We start from the raw sequence: 18,106 nt of genomic DNA, 5'->3' as shown, positions 1-18,106 counted from the left end.
CAGACTCAGACACAGAGAACAGATTAGTGGTTGCCAGAGGGTAGGAGGGTTAGGGTGGGGAGGAGAAATGAGTGAAAGGGATTAACAAGTACAAACTTCCAACTATATAGGTACGTAATGTACAGCACAGGGAACATAGCCAGGAACATTGTATTAACTTCGTAAGGTGACAGACGGTAAGTAGACTTATTGTGGTAACTGTTTTGCAATGTATACAAATGCTGAATTACTATGCTGTACACCAAAAACTAATAAAATATTGTATGTTGATTATACCTTAATTAATTTTTTAAAAGTGAAGAAAATTTTTTTTTTTTTAAGAAGCTCCCTGGAGATTGATTCATAGAATAAGGAGTCCCTTCAACACGGATAATGCAGAAGATGAATGCTGGGGTGTTGGTGTAAGTGGTGAGCAAGGTGTAATGAGAAACACTATCAGTATCTATCTTACTTTTTCACAAATATATGGACTCCAACAAGAACTAGCACCATGATGCATAGTATTTAAGTTAAATTTCAAAGAGCACATTTGATCATGGCATTACTCATCAACCTAAACAGGTACTCATAAATCTCCTGTGCCTCTGGCCCGGAAAACAATACTCAGAGAACTTTGTTTTGGAGGTGGCCATTTTGTTTTGGGCCTTGTTGGCAGGTGGTGTGTGTGTGTGTACGTGTGTGTGTGTGTGTGAGAGAGAGAGATCTCCCATCAATACTGGCTTTTTGGCCACACCTTAAATTTATGACATATTTACTCAGATGATTAACTGTACAAGCCAAGTTGTCCTGAACAACAGATAAACTAGATATCCAAGGAAGAGAGCAGCCATGCTCCTCACTAACCGTCAGTTCATCCCACCCATCTACCCATCTTGCCACAGACCATTAAAGCTCAGGGCTGGGTTCCGAGAGGCGCCTCCTTTCAGTACTCCCAGACAGGCACATTAGTATGTGCAGGGAGCAGTTGGGGTGAGTAGCTTCCATCACAGGTTTCTTCAGAGAACGAAAGGTTTTGAAAGTTCTGAAGTATCTCTCCAAGTGTGTAAGTGGGTACAAAATGGTAGAACAAATTGTACTAAATACTTAGGTAACAAAACATTCCTCCTCTACTGAAATCACCAGGCCTAGCTGGGGGAAATCACAATATGTTTAATTTGAAACTCCTTCGAAGAGAATAAGCAATCAACTCTGCCTCCATTCAAAGAAAAGGACAGTGACCTGTGTTTCCATTAACTTTTTCACTGTTTTGACATCTAAGAGAAAGAATGAGATAAATGTGGGTAAAACTTTCACTGAGGCATCTGCTAATAACCTTTACAGGCATTGCTAGTATTCTTGGGTCATGGTGACAGTTAAAATCTGTAGAGAATAGTGAATAATGTAACCCTTATTCATGGAAACAGAAATGGAAAGTCTTTACAGAAGTATCCCCAACTTGCATTCATGATGAATTATCCAATAAGTAGTCTGTATTCTGATACTGTAGTCAAGTCCCTTGTACTAAGAAAATTTAGGCTGTCTGACCATGAGTCAGGCCCCATCACCTGCTTGGGGACATCAGAGAGGTCATTTATAAGCTCAGGGACCTCAAGCTCCTCATCTTAACACAAATCAGTGATTAATTACCCACATTACCCAGAGATTCTTTCCTGTCATCCTCTGTTTCATGATCCCTTTCCACCCTCAACTCCAACACAAACCTAGGTCCCCCTTAGAAGGGGGACTATCTGCCATAGCACCACACCAGGTTACAGGTAACTGGTGTTCCCTCTATTCAGAATAGAGAAGAGTACAGATTATGCACCTGGCAAATATTTGCATGGTCTCCAGAGCAGTAAGATTCATCCATTTGCTCTCAAAAGTACACAACTGCAGCTGAGAGAATAAATCAGTTCAATTCAACAAACATTTATCAAACTCCATGCTGACTCCAGAGTCTTTGGGGGGAAAAAATCACCCACCTGGCTATTGGAGCTGATTTTTGAAGAAGTCTAGAAATACACTCTTCCCTCCCCTCTCTTACCAAAATCAAATCATGGGAAAAGATTAGCAACCAACTCCCACAAACGATTAGCACAGCAGCATTACATATTGTAAAATGGAACTAGTCCAAGGCATGCCAGTTGCTCTCTGTAGATGGTAAAGGATTCCCTTCTCATCTTTCTGGGAAAACAGCATTGTGTTCATTGTAGAAAAAACATAGTGTCTCCACTTAATAGGAAATCAGTGATTAATTACCTAGCCATCAACCACCCTTCAGTATTTTGGATATAAAGACTAGAAGAACTATTATACTGTAAAAAGTTATGGCAACATTGCTTTCTATTCTAAAATCAGACTTATCACTAGTTTACTTATAATTAATTCTAAAGATACAATGCAAGGTCAGGACAAATCCAATCCTTGCCGAACATTTAAGGAGATTTTTCTTCCCAGATTTCTTTCTGGTAAACTTCTGAGTGGAGCTAAGAAAATTTAGACTGTCTGACCATGAGTCAGGCTCCATCATCTGCTTGGTGACATCAGAGAGGTCATTTATAAGCTCTGGGACCTCAAGTTCCGCATCTTTACAACAGAGGTAATCACACCTCTTTTATCTCATGTGCGGAGCTACTGCAAAGATGAAAGGAAATAATGAATATGAAGGTTTTATAAAAACAGTTATAATCATCAATATCATCAAGGTTTAACTCCCACAGTCCTGAAGACACCGCAGAAGGAAAACCGAAGGAAACTCACCTCTGTTCCCAAAGTATGTAATGATCCTTACGAGTTCACATGAGCTGTAGCCCCCTGTGTTTAGCCACAGGGACAGGTTTAGAATCATGAAGTCAGTTTCAGAAAGAAGGGCAAACATTTTTGCCTTATCCTATTGTTTTCTGTTAAATTGTATGGTAGGCGGACACTCTTTTTATTTAGTTTATCAGTATTTAGTGGCTGTTAGCTATTAAATATTCTATTTAGTGTCAGTCTCCTGATTAATATGCTTAGACAGTTGAGAAAAGGACACATATTCCACTGAGACAGGGTGTTCCCAACTCAGCAAAACAGGAGTGGCATATTTTAAGTTGACATTTTTAACCATCTACTCTTTGGGGCACTAGAGAAAATGTAAGGTAACATTCCAGACCTTGAGGAGCTCAGACTTTAGAATGGGAACAGCCAGAGAGAACATTACAAAAGCAGTGATGTGGGTGCACTGAGAGATCAGAGTGTGTTCCAGGGTGCAGGTGGAGGGGAGGGAGCAGCTGCCTGTGCCAAGTGTCGAGGACACAGGGTAGCTGGCATGGATAAACAGGAACTGTGTGCGATGTGCATGAGTACCAAGCAACGTGACACTGCAGAGCGCACAGTGACAGGATGGGCCGAAGATGAGGCTGGAGCGGAAGGCACAGACATTGTCATGAGGAACCTGGGACTGGGGATGTAGGACCTAAGTTCTGTGAGATCGATGAGTGGAGGGGAGTATCAGGGAGATAGGCATAAGGGTCATCCCAAATATCCTCCACCCAGATCATTCTGTTCTTGTATAAAATACTGGAGTTTCCTACAGGGAAACAATAACAAAAACACCATTTTCCAGCTAAAACAGATAACAGTTGATACATTTAAATGTAAAGAGGAATCTCATTTATAATTGTAATAAAAATAACCAAGGCCCTGAACATTTTTATAGAAAAAACTAATACACTCAGGATTCATACAGAATGTCTGCAGATGTTTTACTGACCTCTACCACTACCTGAGAAGGATCATTTTATTTAGCATAAACAGGGCAGAAAAATCAAGAGCCTCAGCCTGCTTCAGCTTTCAAGAACGAGATGCAGCCCCACCGGCACCAGGCGACCAGCCACCTGGCGGGTGACGCGGCTGCTGGAGAGCCGTCCTGGGGGACAGGACTGCCGGCAGGTGGACAGATGGACAAGGCCATTCCAGGGCAGCCAGTGCTGCAGGAAACCATCCAGGAAACCAGCACCTCTATCGTTAAGTTTGTTGGAAATATTTTTTAAAAGAAAGAACGGGCTGGGTGGAGGTCAGGGAATGGTGAATGGGGAGTTACTGCTTAATGGGTATAGACTTTCCATTTGGGATGATGGAAAAGTTCTGGATTTGGATGGTGGTGGTGACCGCACAGCAATGTCAGGGTTCTTACTGACACTGCACACAGTATTTTATGGTGGGCATATTGTACCACAGTGAGAGAGAGAGCATGACAGAGGCAAAACTGAAAATAATACCATTCCTAGTAAATCCAGCTAGGAGCCTCACACAGCAGTTACCCCTTATCCACAATTTTCCTTTCCACCGTTTCAGTTACCCACAGTCTACTGCAGTCTGGAGGCCAATGATGCACCTTCGGATGCGTCATCAGAAGGCCAACAGTAACCTGATGCTACAGGACAATACCCACGTCATTCACTTCACTTCATCGAGTCACATAAGCATGTTACCACTCTCACATTATCACAGAAGGGTGCAGACAGCACAGTAAGATATTTTGGGAGACCATATTCACATAAATTTGATTATAGTATAGTTATAATTGTTCTTTTTATTATTAGTTACTGTTGCTAACCTCTTACTGTGCCTGATTTATAAACTAAACTTTATCATAGGTGTATGTATAGGGAAATACCTAGCATTTATAGGGTGCAGTACAATCTGGGGGTCAGACATGTACTGAGGGTCTTAGAACATATCCCTTGAGGATACAGGGGTACTACTCTACTGCCTTCTATGATGCACAGACCAAAACTGAATTTCTCAAGAAATATTTTGAAGAGAAGCATCAACTGGAACCTGCCAAAGGCTGTATGTCCCAATGGGCTATATTATGCGATTATGAACAAGTATTCTAAAACAATAGAGCACCTTCCCCTTAAAGGTGACTGAGGTCTTCACATAATTCAGTTCATAACTCTTCCCAGTCTAGAAAGATGATACTTGTGTTATTATCATTATTATTATGGTAGCTGTTTTGTATTTATTAGGAGTTCTCAGTGAGCCGGCTGATATCCTTCCTTCCTGTCCTGCAGATGGCAACAACATAGACAGCAGTTCTATGCGTTGCCTTGGAAAGTAAGCAACAGGATCACATGAGAAGCAGTGCCCAAGGCCACGGCACTCAGCAGAAGAGGTTGTGCTTGGCTGATCTGGAGGGCCTGCCAATGCTCCCTCCGCCCATCCCAGATCCTCACCACCAAGTAGGGCTCCTATTTAGTAGGGACTGCACATTTTTTCCCAATAGCAGATATTTATTTTTGCACAAAATATCCAAGTGGATGCAATAAAATTACATTTGAGGTTAAACCATTGAGATAAGAAATTCAATCTCAGGACCCTAAGTAATTGGCAATTCTTTTCAAGAGTCTCAAATGTTCCCCACGGACAAAACAGTTAAAACTGTGCACAGCCCTAAATTCCATGCCTATAATCCTGGCAGAGTTTTAACTTACAGGTTACAAATAACCTCAAGAAATGGTAATTTCATGGTAACTATTCATTGTTCAATTACTTGAGACTGCGTTATAATCAAGTCATTAAGGGTGTTATGAGATCTTAAAACTAGAAGTCACCAGGGTATTACGCATCTAGTCATTTGGCAACACACTGATATGAGATGGAATGACAGTATTTTGAACTAAAGCAATCTAAACACTTCAAATGAAAGGTAGGCATACATGTGCCAAGCTGGTAATTAGATGCTTATTATAAAGATTGATGCCAAATAAATGATTAAATGAGGCAAACAAAACCCCAGGATAGAGATGAGTAGCAGAGACTCCCCCTCAAAGCAGAGACACCAAAAAGAGCCCTTAGACCACCAGAGAGACAATATATTAAGCGCAGTGGCTCTCAATTCTAGCCGTGCATTAAAAGCATCTGGAAAATTCTAGAAACCAACATTGCCCAGCCCTACACCAAGCAAAACCAAATCTGGAGAGGGGCCCAGAATATATAGTTTCTCAAAGCTATCCAAATGATTTCTAAAAACACTGAGGGCTGAGAACAACTAGTAGCAATAAGAAATCCTACACAGTCCCCTGCAGCAAGTCTTGGTAGCAGCTCTGGAGGTCCCTGCCACCTAGCAAAGAAAGTGACCCTTCCATATGGCTTCTGGCCCACAGGCTCGCACAATGGTCTTTCCTCTCCGCTCACATGGCAACCGTCTAATTCATTACATCGGACAGATCATAGCATGAGGTAGTATGGTCTTGAGCCAAATTGGATGGAGACATGGTGATCTATGAGGATGGAAAGCTCATCAAGCCAATGCATTTCAAGGTTAAATGATTCTCCTACTTATTGGGGAGAAGTAAAATTGTTACCTATAATTCTGGCCAACTGCAATTAAAGTACTCTCTGAGACTAAAAAATAGTAACTAAATAATCTTAAAGTCTTGGCTATAGTCAAAGGAACCTACGACTCACAACAATGCTTTGGATGTGTTATAGCACCTCAGAGGTGTTTTTTAAATGTTTATTTGATGTTAAAAATTAGTTTCTGCACTTCTAGAATAATAGTACTTGGGTATTTTGGCAGTTACAACAACATTTTTAATTGAATGAAACCCACTAGTACCCTTGCCTACATCATTAATTTACTTTAATGATGAAATGTATTACTATAAAAAGAACAAAAATTCATTTTTAAGGCAATTCACACATTAGACTTGGCCCAAGAGCCTGGTTTATAAGGCGGTAAGAAAGACAGACCTGAAACCATACTTTACATAAAATGTCCCCTGACCCAGAGGGATAGGATGACATGGAGGCTGCAGCAATGGGAAAATGGGCACTCGGCTACAGTCCAGGATGACATTAGCCATCCTGATTCTCAGTGTTTTATGAAATACTTCCAAGAGGCATTCGTAGGGGTTATTTGAGAGGAAAGGGGAGATTCCACAGTTAAATAAACTGGGAAAATACTGGGTAAAACCAAGTAATACAAATGCTAATGTTCAAGAGGAAAGATCGGTTAGGGGGCTATGAAACTTCTTCAATCACTCTACTCTTTTTTCATAGAGCTGATCTTGGGGTTCCACTGATTACACACTTGGGGAAATGTGACTAACTGGTTAAACAAGTATCAATGACTCGAAGAAGCTCAGGCAAAGGCAAAGCCAGAGAGAATTCCACTCAACCCAATGGCCCTTGTTTGCTCTAACAGTCACTAGAAAGGAAAGCGGCGGGGGGGAGGAGGGGTGCATAAGAATGAATCTATAGCAAAGTCAGGCTACCCAGAGGGGAATATCATTTACTTGGTAAAACACAGCATAATGATGAAGAAGAGAAAGAACAACATATAAATAAACTTCCCTAGACTCTGGTATACAGGACTCCGCCACCTACCTTGTAATGAATGGCAATTGCAATCATCAAAACTTAAGTGTACACAGCAGTTTAAATTTACCAAAGTACTTTCATAGTCCTTAGTTTGTTTCAACCTTACCTGTAACCTGGTGGGGTATAATCAGAAGTATTTTATTCTCATTTCATATATGAGAAAAACTGAAGCTGTAAGTGGTTTATGGTAAGTACACCCTACGCGAGTTGGAGGTAGAACCCAAACCATGACAGGCCCCCAGCTCCTTTGTGAGGTCCTTAGTGCCGACGCTCCTTACAAATCCCACAATAAAGGCTCTCTACTTAGACTATGTACTCTGTTAAGAGTAAATACTGCCGATTTTCCCCCAAGGTTTGTAAAACACACAGTTATTTAAAAGCCACTATCACCCCACTTAAGAGTTCCAGAATGCCACAACCAATTCTTATTTCCTCCTAATAATCTACCTTTTCTTTACAAATTATTGAGAAGTTGGCATTTTTTTAAATAGCAAAAACCAACTACATTACCCAAATGGCAATTACATCAAGTGCTATATAAGATATGTCAACAATGGGATTCATAGGAATAAGGCAATTCTGAGCTTAGAGAAATACCAAGAAATTAAAGACAGAAGGTGAAGCACAAAAATCTGTGTGTTTCTGACTTTATCTTCCATGAATGCTTCTTTCAAACCAAAAATATGACCTTGGAAAGAACTAGTAAGCCAGCCTCCCACTGGCACATGTGTTGGGGAAGAAGAAAAGGTTACTGAAGGCCTGCTAGGTGTCAGGTGCTGGGCTGAGGGTTTCCATACACATAGCACTTAAGTTTTCAGAACAACTCTACACTGTACTATTACTAACAGATGAAGAAATCCTGACTCGGGGAATAAATTGGCTATCTTCAAACAGCTACACCAACACCTAGACTGAGGTGGAACCAGACAGGAATCCCCCTCAGTCCTGCTCTAACATCATTTTTACTACTTTACTTTCCACTTATGAAAATGTTAAATTACACTCCAAGACGCAAATGCCAAGGCCTCTAAGCTTTTCCCAAATCCCCTTTCCAATCCATTCATATCCCCACTCTGCCTGAGCAGCATTCATTTCTTCATATTCTACACTTCCACTATCTCTGTTTGCATACCAGTTTTAAGAGTTTTGCTATTTTGTCTTATTCTTACAGAAGTGGTTCTCAGCTGGGGACAATTTTGCTTCCCAAGAGACACTTGGCACTGTCAGGAGAGACTGAATCGTCATGACTTCAGACGCTACTGCCCCCTCACAGGTAGTGGCCAGGGAAACTGCAAAATACCCTATACCTATAACATCCAGGAGAGACTCCCACAGCAAAGGCCTATCTGACCCAAGATGTCAACAGGGCCAAGGCTGAAAAAGCCCTTCCTTGAAGTGATAATGTGATTTAATAAATGTGCATTAGTTTCCTGCCCTATAAAATCATGAGTAACTAAGACAATATCTATGAAAATCTTTAGCACACAGCAAGCACTGAGTCCTAATTAGGTCATTTGATTGCACTTGTGTAGAGTAGGAGCCACTTTGGCGGGCTCTGCATTCTCCCACACAAAGCACAGAGCCTTTATTTTTCCATTGGCAGTCAATGAATGTGAAATAATGTGTTCTTTATATTGTAAATTCTTGATTTTTAAAAATGCCACTATTATCCTATTATCTAAGAAACACCAACTCCCATACCCCTTACCAAACAAGAAGTGAATAGTATAATTCACAATTCATTAGAACAGACCATGAAAAGCTACAATGCATCCTGACTATGTCATTCAATTACCTCCCTATCAAGACTGTTAATACATTTATTATTAAAATGCTTTGTCTTACTTTAACAGAAGATACTGAGATCATAATATACAGACTTGAGACAATCTCATGCAACAGGCTCAGATCCTCCTAACTCTTACCAGATCAGTTCTGACCATATCGATTCTCAGGTCTTAAGCTGAATTATTCAGGAGCACCCTTAAACTGCAATCACAAACACATCAAATAAGACATCAAAAGTCAAATCTCTCAATGAGTACATCAAAACTGCTTGACATAACATCTCAGGTAATGATCTTTACGTCTTTTACTTTTCTCAGTTTATGTGAGTTGGAGTCAGCATGGACATACTAAAGTAAATGATTACAAAAAGCTCTAGCATTAGCCTTTACTCATAGTGGCCCTACAACAGGATAATCTGTGATCATTTCTGTTGCACTTCAGAAGGTGTGGCCCCAAAACCCTGAACTTCAGAGTGAACCCCACACAGTTATTAAAGGGGTAGATTTCTGGACCCCACCCCAGATGTACTCTGAATCAAACTTTCAGGTGTTAGGCCTGGAAATCTATTTTTATAGAGTTTTTACATTTTTAATAGTACTTTAAAATTTTTTCATAGTTTAACTATACCTTTTTAATAGCTTCCCAAATACTCATTTTGCACCCTGAAGTTTGGCCAGGAGACCAAACTCCCAAAATCGATTTGCCTCATTTTGTGAATATCCAGCATGGGTCTTGCTTCTACAAACTATCAACAATTCCTTTAATATAAAATCCACATCCACCTCCCATCAGAAAAAATAGCTAGAGCATTTTGCTTATGACTTTTGTACAAATATGCATTTCTAAGTAAGCAGACTGACATCTTATGGGAAACACTGAAAAAACTGAGACTGAGTATGAAAAGAATTATTAAAACAAAGTTCAATCCTGGGCCCCGCAATGGTCAATACCTAATGTGTGCCAGACTGGGAATACAGTAATGGCTAGTTCCCACTCTTATTTTTCTCTTATTTGTGCATTTGAATTGTTTAATATATACATAAACAAAGAAGTAAGATAATTTCAGGTACTAGTGAAGACTTGAAGACAGCAAAACAGGTTGGTGTGATGGAGAAAGTCTGTGGGTGAAGGAGGCAGAGGCACTGGCTGACTGCGTTAGATGTAAGGACAAAAGTGGTTTCCTTGAGGAGTGAACACCTGAAGCAGAGGGAGGCAGTCAGGACAGGGTGGGGGGAACGTGTTCTAGAGACAGAATTGTTGCCACAAAGACCCTGAGGTGAGAACAAAGTTCTCATTAAATAGGAATTAAATCAGAAAGCCAATAATCTATACAAAATGTTTTATGAAGTTGGAAACTATTTAAAAGTATAAAGCATTATTTTTAGCACTACACTAGCACTAGAATAGTTTCAGGACAGAAGCTGGGATAATGAAGGGCCTCAGGTTTATGTCATATGTGGAATTAATTTAAGCAACTGAGGCTATTTTGCCTGGAGAACAGAAGACACAAGTATGTGTTTGGGGGAAGGAGGGAGAAGTCGTTTTCAAATATCTGAAGGACTATGTTCTTACGGGAAAAAAAAATATTTTTCTTAAAAGCTATGAGGATATAGAACCAGCTTGGAATGGTAAATATTTTAGGCAGGAAGAATCATGGAACAATATGACAATGAACATTCAAAAGAGTTGTAGGAAAATGAACTGACTGGGAGACAATGCATTCCACACGACCACAGGTGACTGACCACGGGCTGAGCAGACAGCTGGCAAAGGAAAGACTGGACCAGATGATGTGTAAAGACTTTTGCAACCCTTTGAAAACATGCACACACACAGGCACACACACGAGCATGCACACACTCATAGAGCTCTCACAAGCACTATAGCCACCAACATGGCCTCTTGACTTCAAGCTTTACGACCTTAAGGAGACCTTTCAAGAGAAGCCTGGGAGATACCAAGGAATCCACCAATTCCCAATTCACATTGTCACCCTGGAATAAAGTATGTCTCCATCTCTATAGTAACCAATACATGTTTCCAAAGGGCAAATTAAGAAATAGGATAGACTAATATTCATTCATGAAATCTACAGCTAAGATTTAGTGGTGTTTTAGCAGTAAACATTAAACATACATAAAGGTAATTACCCTATTATAGCAAAAGCGTGTCTGGTTCCATTAGATGCCCATAGGTGGCACACCAATAAACAGCCAGAACCTTTCACAAGTATGTGGCCTTTCACAAGTATTTGTTTTTTAATGGGAGCCATGGGCCCAGGAAGATGGTTTCCTCATCAAAAGTCCTGTCAAAAAATCACTACTCTTTATTATTTATATATTCTTTCCAGTAAATACAATAAAAAACAGATATTGAATTGCCACTTGACCACCTGGGACAAAAATGCTAAAGGAAAACAAATCTAGCCCTCCAAGGACAGACAGAGCAAGCTAGACTTGGAAGTAAGACAAGAAGAAACTTTGAAAAGCTAAACATTACTAAATGACCTTTATATAAAATATTTATATTTTCACATCCAAATGTATATAGCTTATATGCAGATATGCTTTAAGAAATATTCTCCTGATACCCACATATTTTTTTGGTTTATTGTATTAAGCATGTTTCTTAAAAACCACTTGTAGATACAATTATATTATGACTTTCTTAGGATAGCTTATAAAAGAAATTCAAGATGAATCTTTCCATATAAAAAAGACAATGGCTATATAATTGTTCATACATTTTATGGAATCAAGGAATACCGAAAAATGGACATACAAGAAAAATAAAATAAAAGGTTTAATACTTAATATAAAGAAAGTACATGTCACAGAATTTTTTTGTATAAGAATTTCTTTGTAGGGCTATAAAATTTCTATTTATGTCTACAGCATTTTAGAAATATACCTAGGCCATGAAAGTTAAATATAACCTACAATGTGAATAATCACGTTCTTTAGATTTATTTAGGTTCTTTAATTTTTCTTTAGGTTCACATATATTTTAGTTCAGCTTTTGCTATTTTATTAAGCTTTAATCCTTCAGAACTCAGGTAACAGCAGGATGGAATCAGTGGCTCAGGAAACCCAGGTGTCTCTGTTCATGAGCAAGAACCACCTAAAACTACCTAGGTTGCTTAGAAACTGAACTCTTCACTGAGTAGGGAGTTTTAATTCTTTAGATAAAGCATACAAGTCCCCAAAGAATTTCTAACTACACTTCTGCTTGACTAATGCACAGAAAAGTTGTGATGCCACAAAACAGTACATAGGGCTGAGAAAAGAGAACAAGCCCCAACTCCAGTGTGTTCACCATAAACATTGTTTGCAGTCTCCCTTCAGCCTGAGAACTACCAAAATTTTGTATCAACCACTAAGAAAATGGCACCTTTCAAATAATAATGTTAACAATATAATTGGTAAATGTTTTTCATCTCTAAAAAGATCTGAGACCTTGTTTTCTTTTTTTTAGGTAACAGACAATTAGGGATAATTCTGGATTTTCCTCCTTAATATTCTCTTCCATAACTGAATGTCGTTGGTATCTTCTCCTACAAGAGTGTACAGTCCACCTCCGAGATTAGTGCACAAAGCTGTCAGTCATCTCCCAAATAAGTATTCTATAGGTCAGAGGCACACAATGGAATGGCTTTAAGAAATGACACCATAAACCAAGAGGTTGCTACAAAGTTGCTCCTCCATATCGACAAATCAGAAGTAATTTTCTCCCTAAATCAGACCTTAATTTATTAGCTCACATTAATTCGCAAGTTCAATCCAATTTCTCAAAATGCAGAAACACAATCTTTCAACCTAATTATCTGCATTGGAAGTATTTAAAAGCATTTGCTGAGACACATTTCTTTCTCATGTCAGACAGGATCAACATCAAGTGAATAGCTTGGGTAGACTACATTCTGTCTAATTGCAGGGGATTGACATTTGAGGAATGAATTGCTTCTCACAAGGAAGAAATTTTCCCCTGGAGTGGACACCAAAGTACACCTCCTGGTAAATAAAGGTTTAAACATGTACCTGTTTATAATTGTGCTTTAAAAACTAGATTCTCAAGAACACTGTGTGTGTACATGAGCACACACACACGCACATGCACGCGCACACACACACTTGACATTCTGTAGAACTGGAAATATTACTATCTGGATGATAATAATTTTATTACTATCTACAATTGCAGATATTATGTACAATAATTTTAATCACCTAAGAGAAATTTAGGGCTCAGAGGAGGATTTTTTTTTAATAGAATAAGAAAGAGAATTTCTAATGGAAATGCTATCCCAGATCACAACCACTGAGGAAAATGATGGATATTTCCCAAAAAATAATCATGAGGAAACAGTTTGTTTTGAAGGTATTTATTACAATAGATCATTCACTAAACACCCCTGAGTTTTAGTCCAAAAACAGTTCATTTCCATTTCCTTTTGATAATCAGAAGGAGAATCAACCTACACTTCCAAACCACCATTTTTTTTTTTCAGGCCATTTACTGGAGGAAAATATCTTTTAAAAGCATTTTTCAGGTGAATCTGTAAGCAAAAATTAGTAAAAGGGCAGGAAGGATGTCTGACTGCTCAGCTCAATCCTCTCTTGAGGCTAATTTGATTTCCTCTCTTCCAAAAGCAATACTGCCATTAGGTCTCTGCTCTGTCAGGTAGCCAGTCTTCTCCTAACAATCAATGTTCACTAAACTCACTGAACTCGTGTTCTAGGACAATAACAAATCTCCTTTTTCCACTGTGATAACTTTAATAGCTTAAATTTCTCAAGTAAATGGCATCCTCTGCTCCTTTGAAAACCAGTTCTGGCAGTGATTAAAAGTGAAGGAAAGGAAACACTTTGAAGAGCTTCAAACATGCAACATCAGAGTTCATTGTCAGATATAAACACTATAATGTAATGAAGGAAAATACCCAAATGAAGGAAATGGAACTACAGATATATTTAAAAAGATGAAGTTAACTAACAAGCACATTATTTCATTTTAAATCTGTTATGGGGCATATATGAGCAAGAATAGACAGCCCCACTATTCAGCTCTCATGAAACAAAACTATGCATAAGTCATATTCAAACTCAATCTCAGCTTACCTTATAAACTTGTCCATATGTTCCATTTCCAACAAGTTCCACCAACTCAAAGATCCCTGCAGGGTCCTGAAAGAAAATAAAAATTCAAAACAATATTCTAGGCATTGTCTTAATCAAAAGCAAATAAATAAGAATTTTGGCTTTGGGGGCTCTTATGTGTTAGTATTAATTAAAATTAAAATTTTATTCAGTTGCAGCCATGAAATTAGTCAAAATCCATTTTGTTTCTCTTTTACATTTCTATGAAATGTGTTTAAATAAGACAAAAGGAGACATGACTTCCACTGAAACAGTGAGAAAGAATTAACACATTTCTCACTTTCAAAAGGAAATACACTTTTTTTGCAGGTACATCAGGACAAAGTGAAAGACTCATCATCCTGGGGGGTTCTGATTCTTCAGATCTTCCTCTTTGAAATTTCTCAGCTGCTCATCAGTTTAAAAAGCAGTATTCCTGTATTGTGGGGCAAGGTAGTCAACCGTTTCCACGAGAAAATGGGATCAAAATAACCCCCTCTCAGAATGTTTTTCTTTTGATTCATGCTTGCTCTCTACAATACTGCCTCTTTAAAATCTGCTTTTGCTCAGGGCCTACAGTTCCTCTGTACCTGTAGAGTACCTGCAGGATTTAAAATATGAACTAAATTGGAGTATTATGCAGGTTCTTACCACCAAAGAGGTGTCTGCTAACCCTCAGAGTCAGCTAAATGTGAGAGTGGTTAATAAATGCCCAGTAATTGCTGTTATTAGTACTGAATTACTATCGCAAAACGTTGAAAAGAAAAATCAAAGCCTATAAAATTCAACTCAGAGGCAGAAATTGACTTTGACCTCTCCTGAATCCTAACTGGACAGATCTTACGGGCCTAAATCACGATTCACAAACTTAAGACACCCACAGAAGGCCAGGAAAGTAAAGTAAAAGAGTGAAGTGGGCCAGCTGGGGCCTGTGACAAACTGAAGATGTCATATCTCCTTCAAGGAGGGTCACCCAGCTGGAACCAGTTATCCTCAACCTGTGAGCATAGTATCGGCAGGTCTAAAGACGTTTTTCAAGAAAAACTGAACATTTTGTCTAATGTGAGATCTCCTAATATTTAAATGTTAAGTACTAATTCACTTTTAAAAAATACTCAAAGGGACAAATTAAAAAGACTGCAACCTCTGTCCTAAAAAGAATTTACTATCTCTAGTCAACACTTTTACCAATATTATTATGGAGGAGGAGGGGCAGCAGAGGGAAAGTCTAAGCTCAGGAGTCAGACAGACCTGGTTGACCACTAGCTTAGCCTTGATTGGCTGTGTGATTCTACAAGGCCCTGGGAGAGCAACTTAGTCTCTGAGCAAATAAAAGGGGTATGAGGTCTGCCTAGTAGAGCTCTGATGAGTAGTAGTGAGGGCCCAGCACCGTACCTTACACATAGTCAGCAACCCAGTAACATCTAATAAAATCACTTTAGTGGGAGGAATTTCAAATTTCAGGCATAGCATTTAAAGGGAGAATGGCTGCTTCGGGGCAACTTATTATGGGGAAGGAGACAAATGAGTTTGGTGTGACAGGTAAGAGCTCTTTAAAGTTAAGGTTGTTAGTAAATCAGGCCCAAGAAGAGCCCTTTGCTATGTGCTTTCAAAGATGCCACACAGAAAGCAAAACAAAAACGGAAAACCAACAGCTGAAGCACTTAAGTCACTGAGAAAGACTGGAATTAGCATCATCCACTGTTACACAGCCACGAGCAGGAAACCGCACTCCACACTCGGGGCCCAGCAGACCTAAAGACCAGAAGGAGTTCCGGATCTGCCCCAGCGGGCCTGGCCCGGGAGAATGAATGACGTCCCACACGGAACCCTGAGACAGGAGAGCGCAGAGCTGTTAACCAAGGTAGAAGTCACCAATCCCTGGGAGGCGTCAGGATAGCAAAGAAAAATTGTGTCTGTTAAACTACTAGGCCCTTAGAGCAACAGGTTTTATTACAAACACAATTAGAAAGAAATGCGAAAAGGGTAAAAAATTTTAAAAGCCCACAAATGGTGGCAGCTGCTGTTTGTTTCTAAGCTGTTTCCCAGTAGTTTGTTTGCTCAGTGGTGTTTCTGCAGCAAGTTTTGAGAGAGGTTCTACATTTGCTTGAAACATCTCAATTGTGTTTTCAACATTCATTTCTCTTGACTGAAAAATTATATATATATATATATATATATGTATGTATGTATATATAAACAGAAGACATGAGAGGCAGGATGGTGACTGCTAGCTTTAAGGAGCCCAGGAGGCATTTGAAGGGTGGGAGAGGGAGGGGCAGAGCAGGACCATCAGTGCTGGGTTTTACCGAGCAGTCTCAGGAGGAGCTGGGCAGCTGACTTCCAGGAGCTTGTCCACATGGGCATAGGAACCAGGAGGCTCAGTGCCGAGACTTTCGTTCCAGCTGCTGGGAAAGAGGCACTTGCCACGGGATGTATCCAAGGGGCTCAGAAGCAAAAGTCAGCAGGGACTAGAGTTTGGCAACCCGCCTTGGGTAGGCAACCATACTGCAAACACTCATTGAATCTGGGTGGTTCCCCAAGAAACAGACTCTGGGAATCGCTGAGATTTACACAGAAGCAGTTTATGGAGGGGGGTGGGGAGGGGCACGGGGAGGGGCCTGGAAATCAACACCGCATAGGTAGGGAGTGATGGAGGGACTGGACCGAGATGAAGAGTTCAGCTGAGGAGCAGTAGAGCAAAAGCTCCATCTGATCCCACAGGAGCTCTGGAGCTGGGTGACTCTTTAAAATTATCCTACCTGGAGGCATGGGGGCCTCTGCACCCCACCTCCATTGACGAGTCCTTGCACAAATGGGATCAGAATGTAGAACCATTCTACATTCTGACAATCCCCTGTCCCTATCTCAGAGTTTATGATCTTGAAGAAATGACTTCAGCTGAGGATAATTTTCAGGTGATAAATATTTCTAGCTGCCTACACAATATTTCTAGCTGTCCCCAGCAGGGGGACAATGAGTGCCTCAGTAATGGAGAGGGGATCTGGGTGACACGCCAGAGCATCCTCTACGAGCACCATGGCTAGAAATGAGTACCAGTTTGGAACTGGAAGAGAAGGCTATAGAAGCTGCCTTCTGTAGTCAGCTGACAGTAATAAGACAAAACGGCATGATTGGAGTCCGGTATCAGGAAAGGGCTCTCTGAGAATGTAGAAAGTAGGAAGCAGAGGTACTGCCAGGGACACCTGAACTTGGCACTGCCCCTAACTTCCCTCTCCCCTACCCTCAACCCAAATCCCTGGAGAGCTGGATGTCTGTGACCATCCCCTTACACAAATGCATGTCATTGTTAGTTATACTCTTGGGAAGCGATGGAGCTTGAACATGTTAAGCATTCAGGGTTTTCTCCACCCTTGCAGGACTTCTCCACCAGAAGGAGAAGCGTCACCAACGGTCCCTTCTCAGTCCTGTCCCAGTCATCCCTCTGAGGCATTTACACTGCTGAGCACCGTCACTCTTGCTGAAACACACCCTCCCCTTTGTCTTCATCACACCGCTCAGTCTCTCATGGAGATTCTGTTCCTTCTACCCGTATCCTAAAGGTGGGCTGACCACAAGGGTCCATCCTCATGCTGCTCACTAAGTACTAATGCTTGTATCCCCAATGCCCACCACCTCCATCTATTCCACTCCGTTCATACAACAGGCCTCACTATCTCTTGCTGGGACTATTTACTTACATTCACTTCTTTTGAACTTTCTATCCTTCTTCACACCAATCTTTCTAAAATAGACATTTCTAAACACCAAGCTTTAAAATCCGGCACAATGTGGTTCAAATTCAAAGTCCAGGTCCTATCATTCTCAGGCCCAGC

General features: G+C 40.2%; 1 protein-coding gene across 5 annotated transcripts in view; it reads right to left on the bottom strand.

Annotated features, from left to right (window-relative positions):
- TNIK (TRAF2 and NCK interacting kinase) overlaps positions 1–18,106 on the bottom strand; it is a 365,077-nt gene that overhangs the window by 271,230 nt on the left and 75,741 nt on the right. For all 5 annotated transcript variants that reach the window (XM_073232094.1, XM_073232090.1, XM_073232091.1 and 2 more), the window contains exon 2: positions 14,253–14,318. In XM_073232094.1, coding sequence (XP_073088195.1) covers positions 14,253–14,318 — 66 coding nt within the window. The remainder of the gene's footprint in view (positions 1–14,252; positions 14,319–18,106) is intronic.

Source organism: Manis javanica, chromosome 3 (genome assembly GCF_040802235.1).
Source record: "Manis javanica isolate MJ-LG chromosome 3, MJ_LKY, whole genome shotgun sequence".
Classification (NCBI taxonomy): Eukaryota; Metazoa; Chordata; class Mammalia; order Pholidota; family Manidae; genus Manis; species Manis javanica.
The sequence above is the reverse complement of the archived record's forward strand: the minus strand, read 5'-3'. Positions and strand labels throughout refer to the sequence as shown.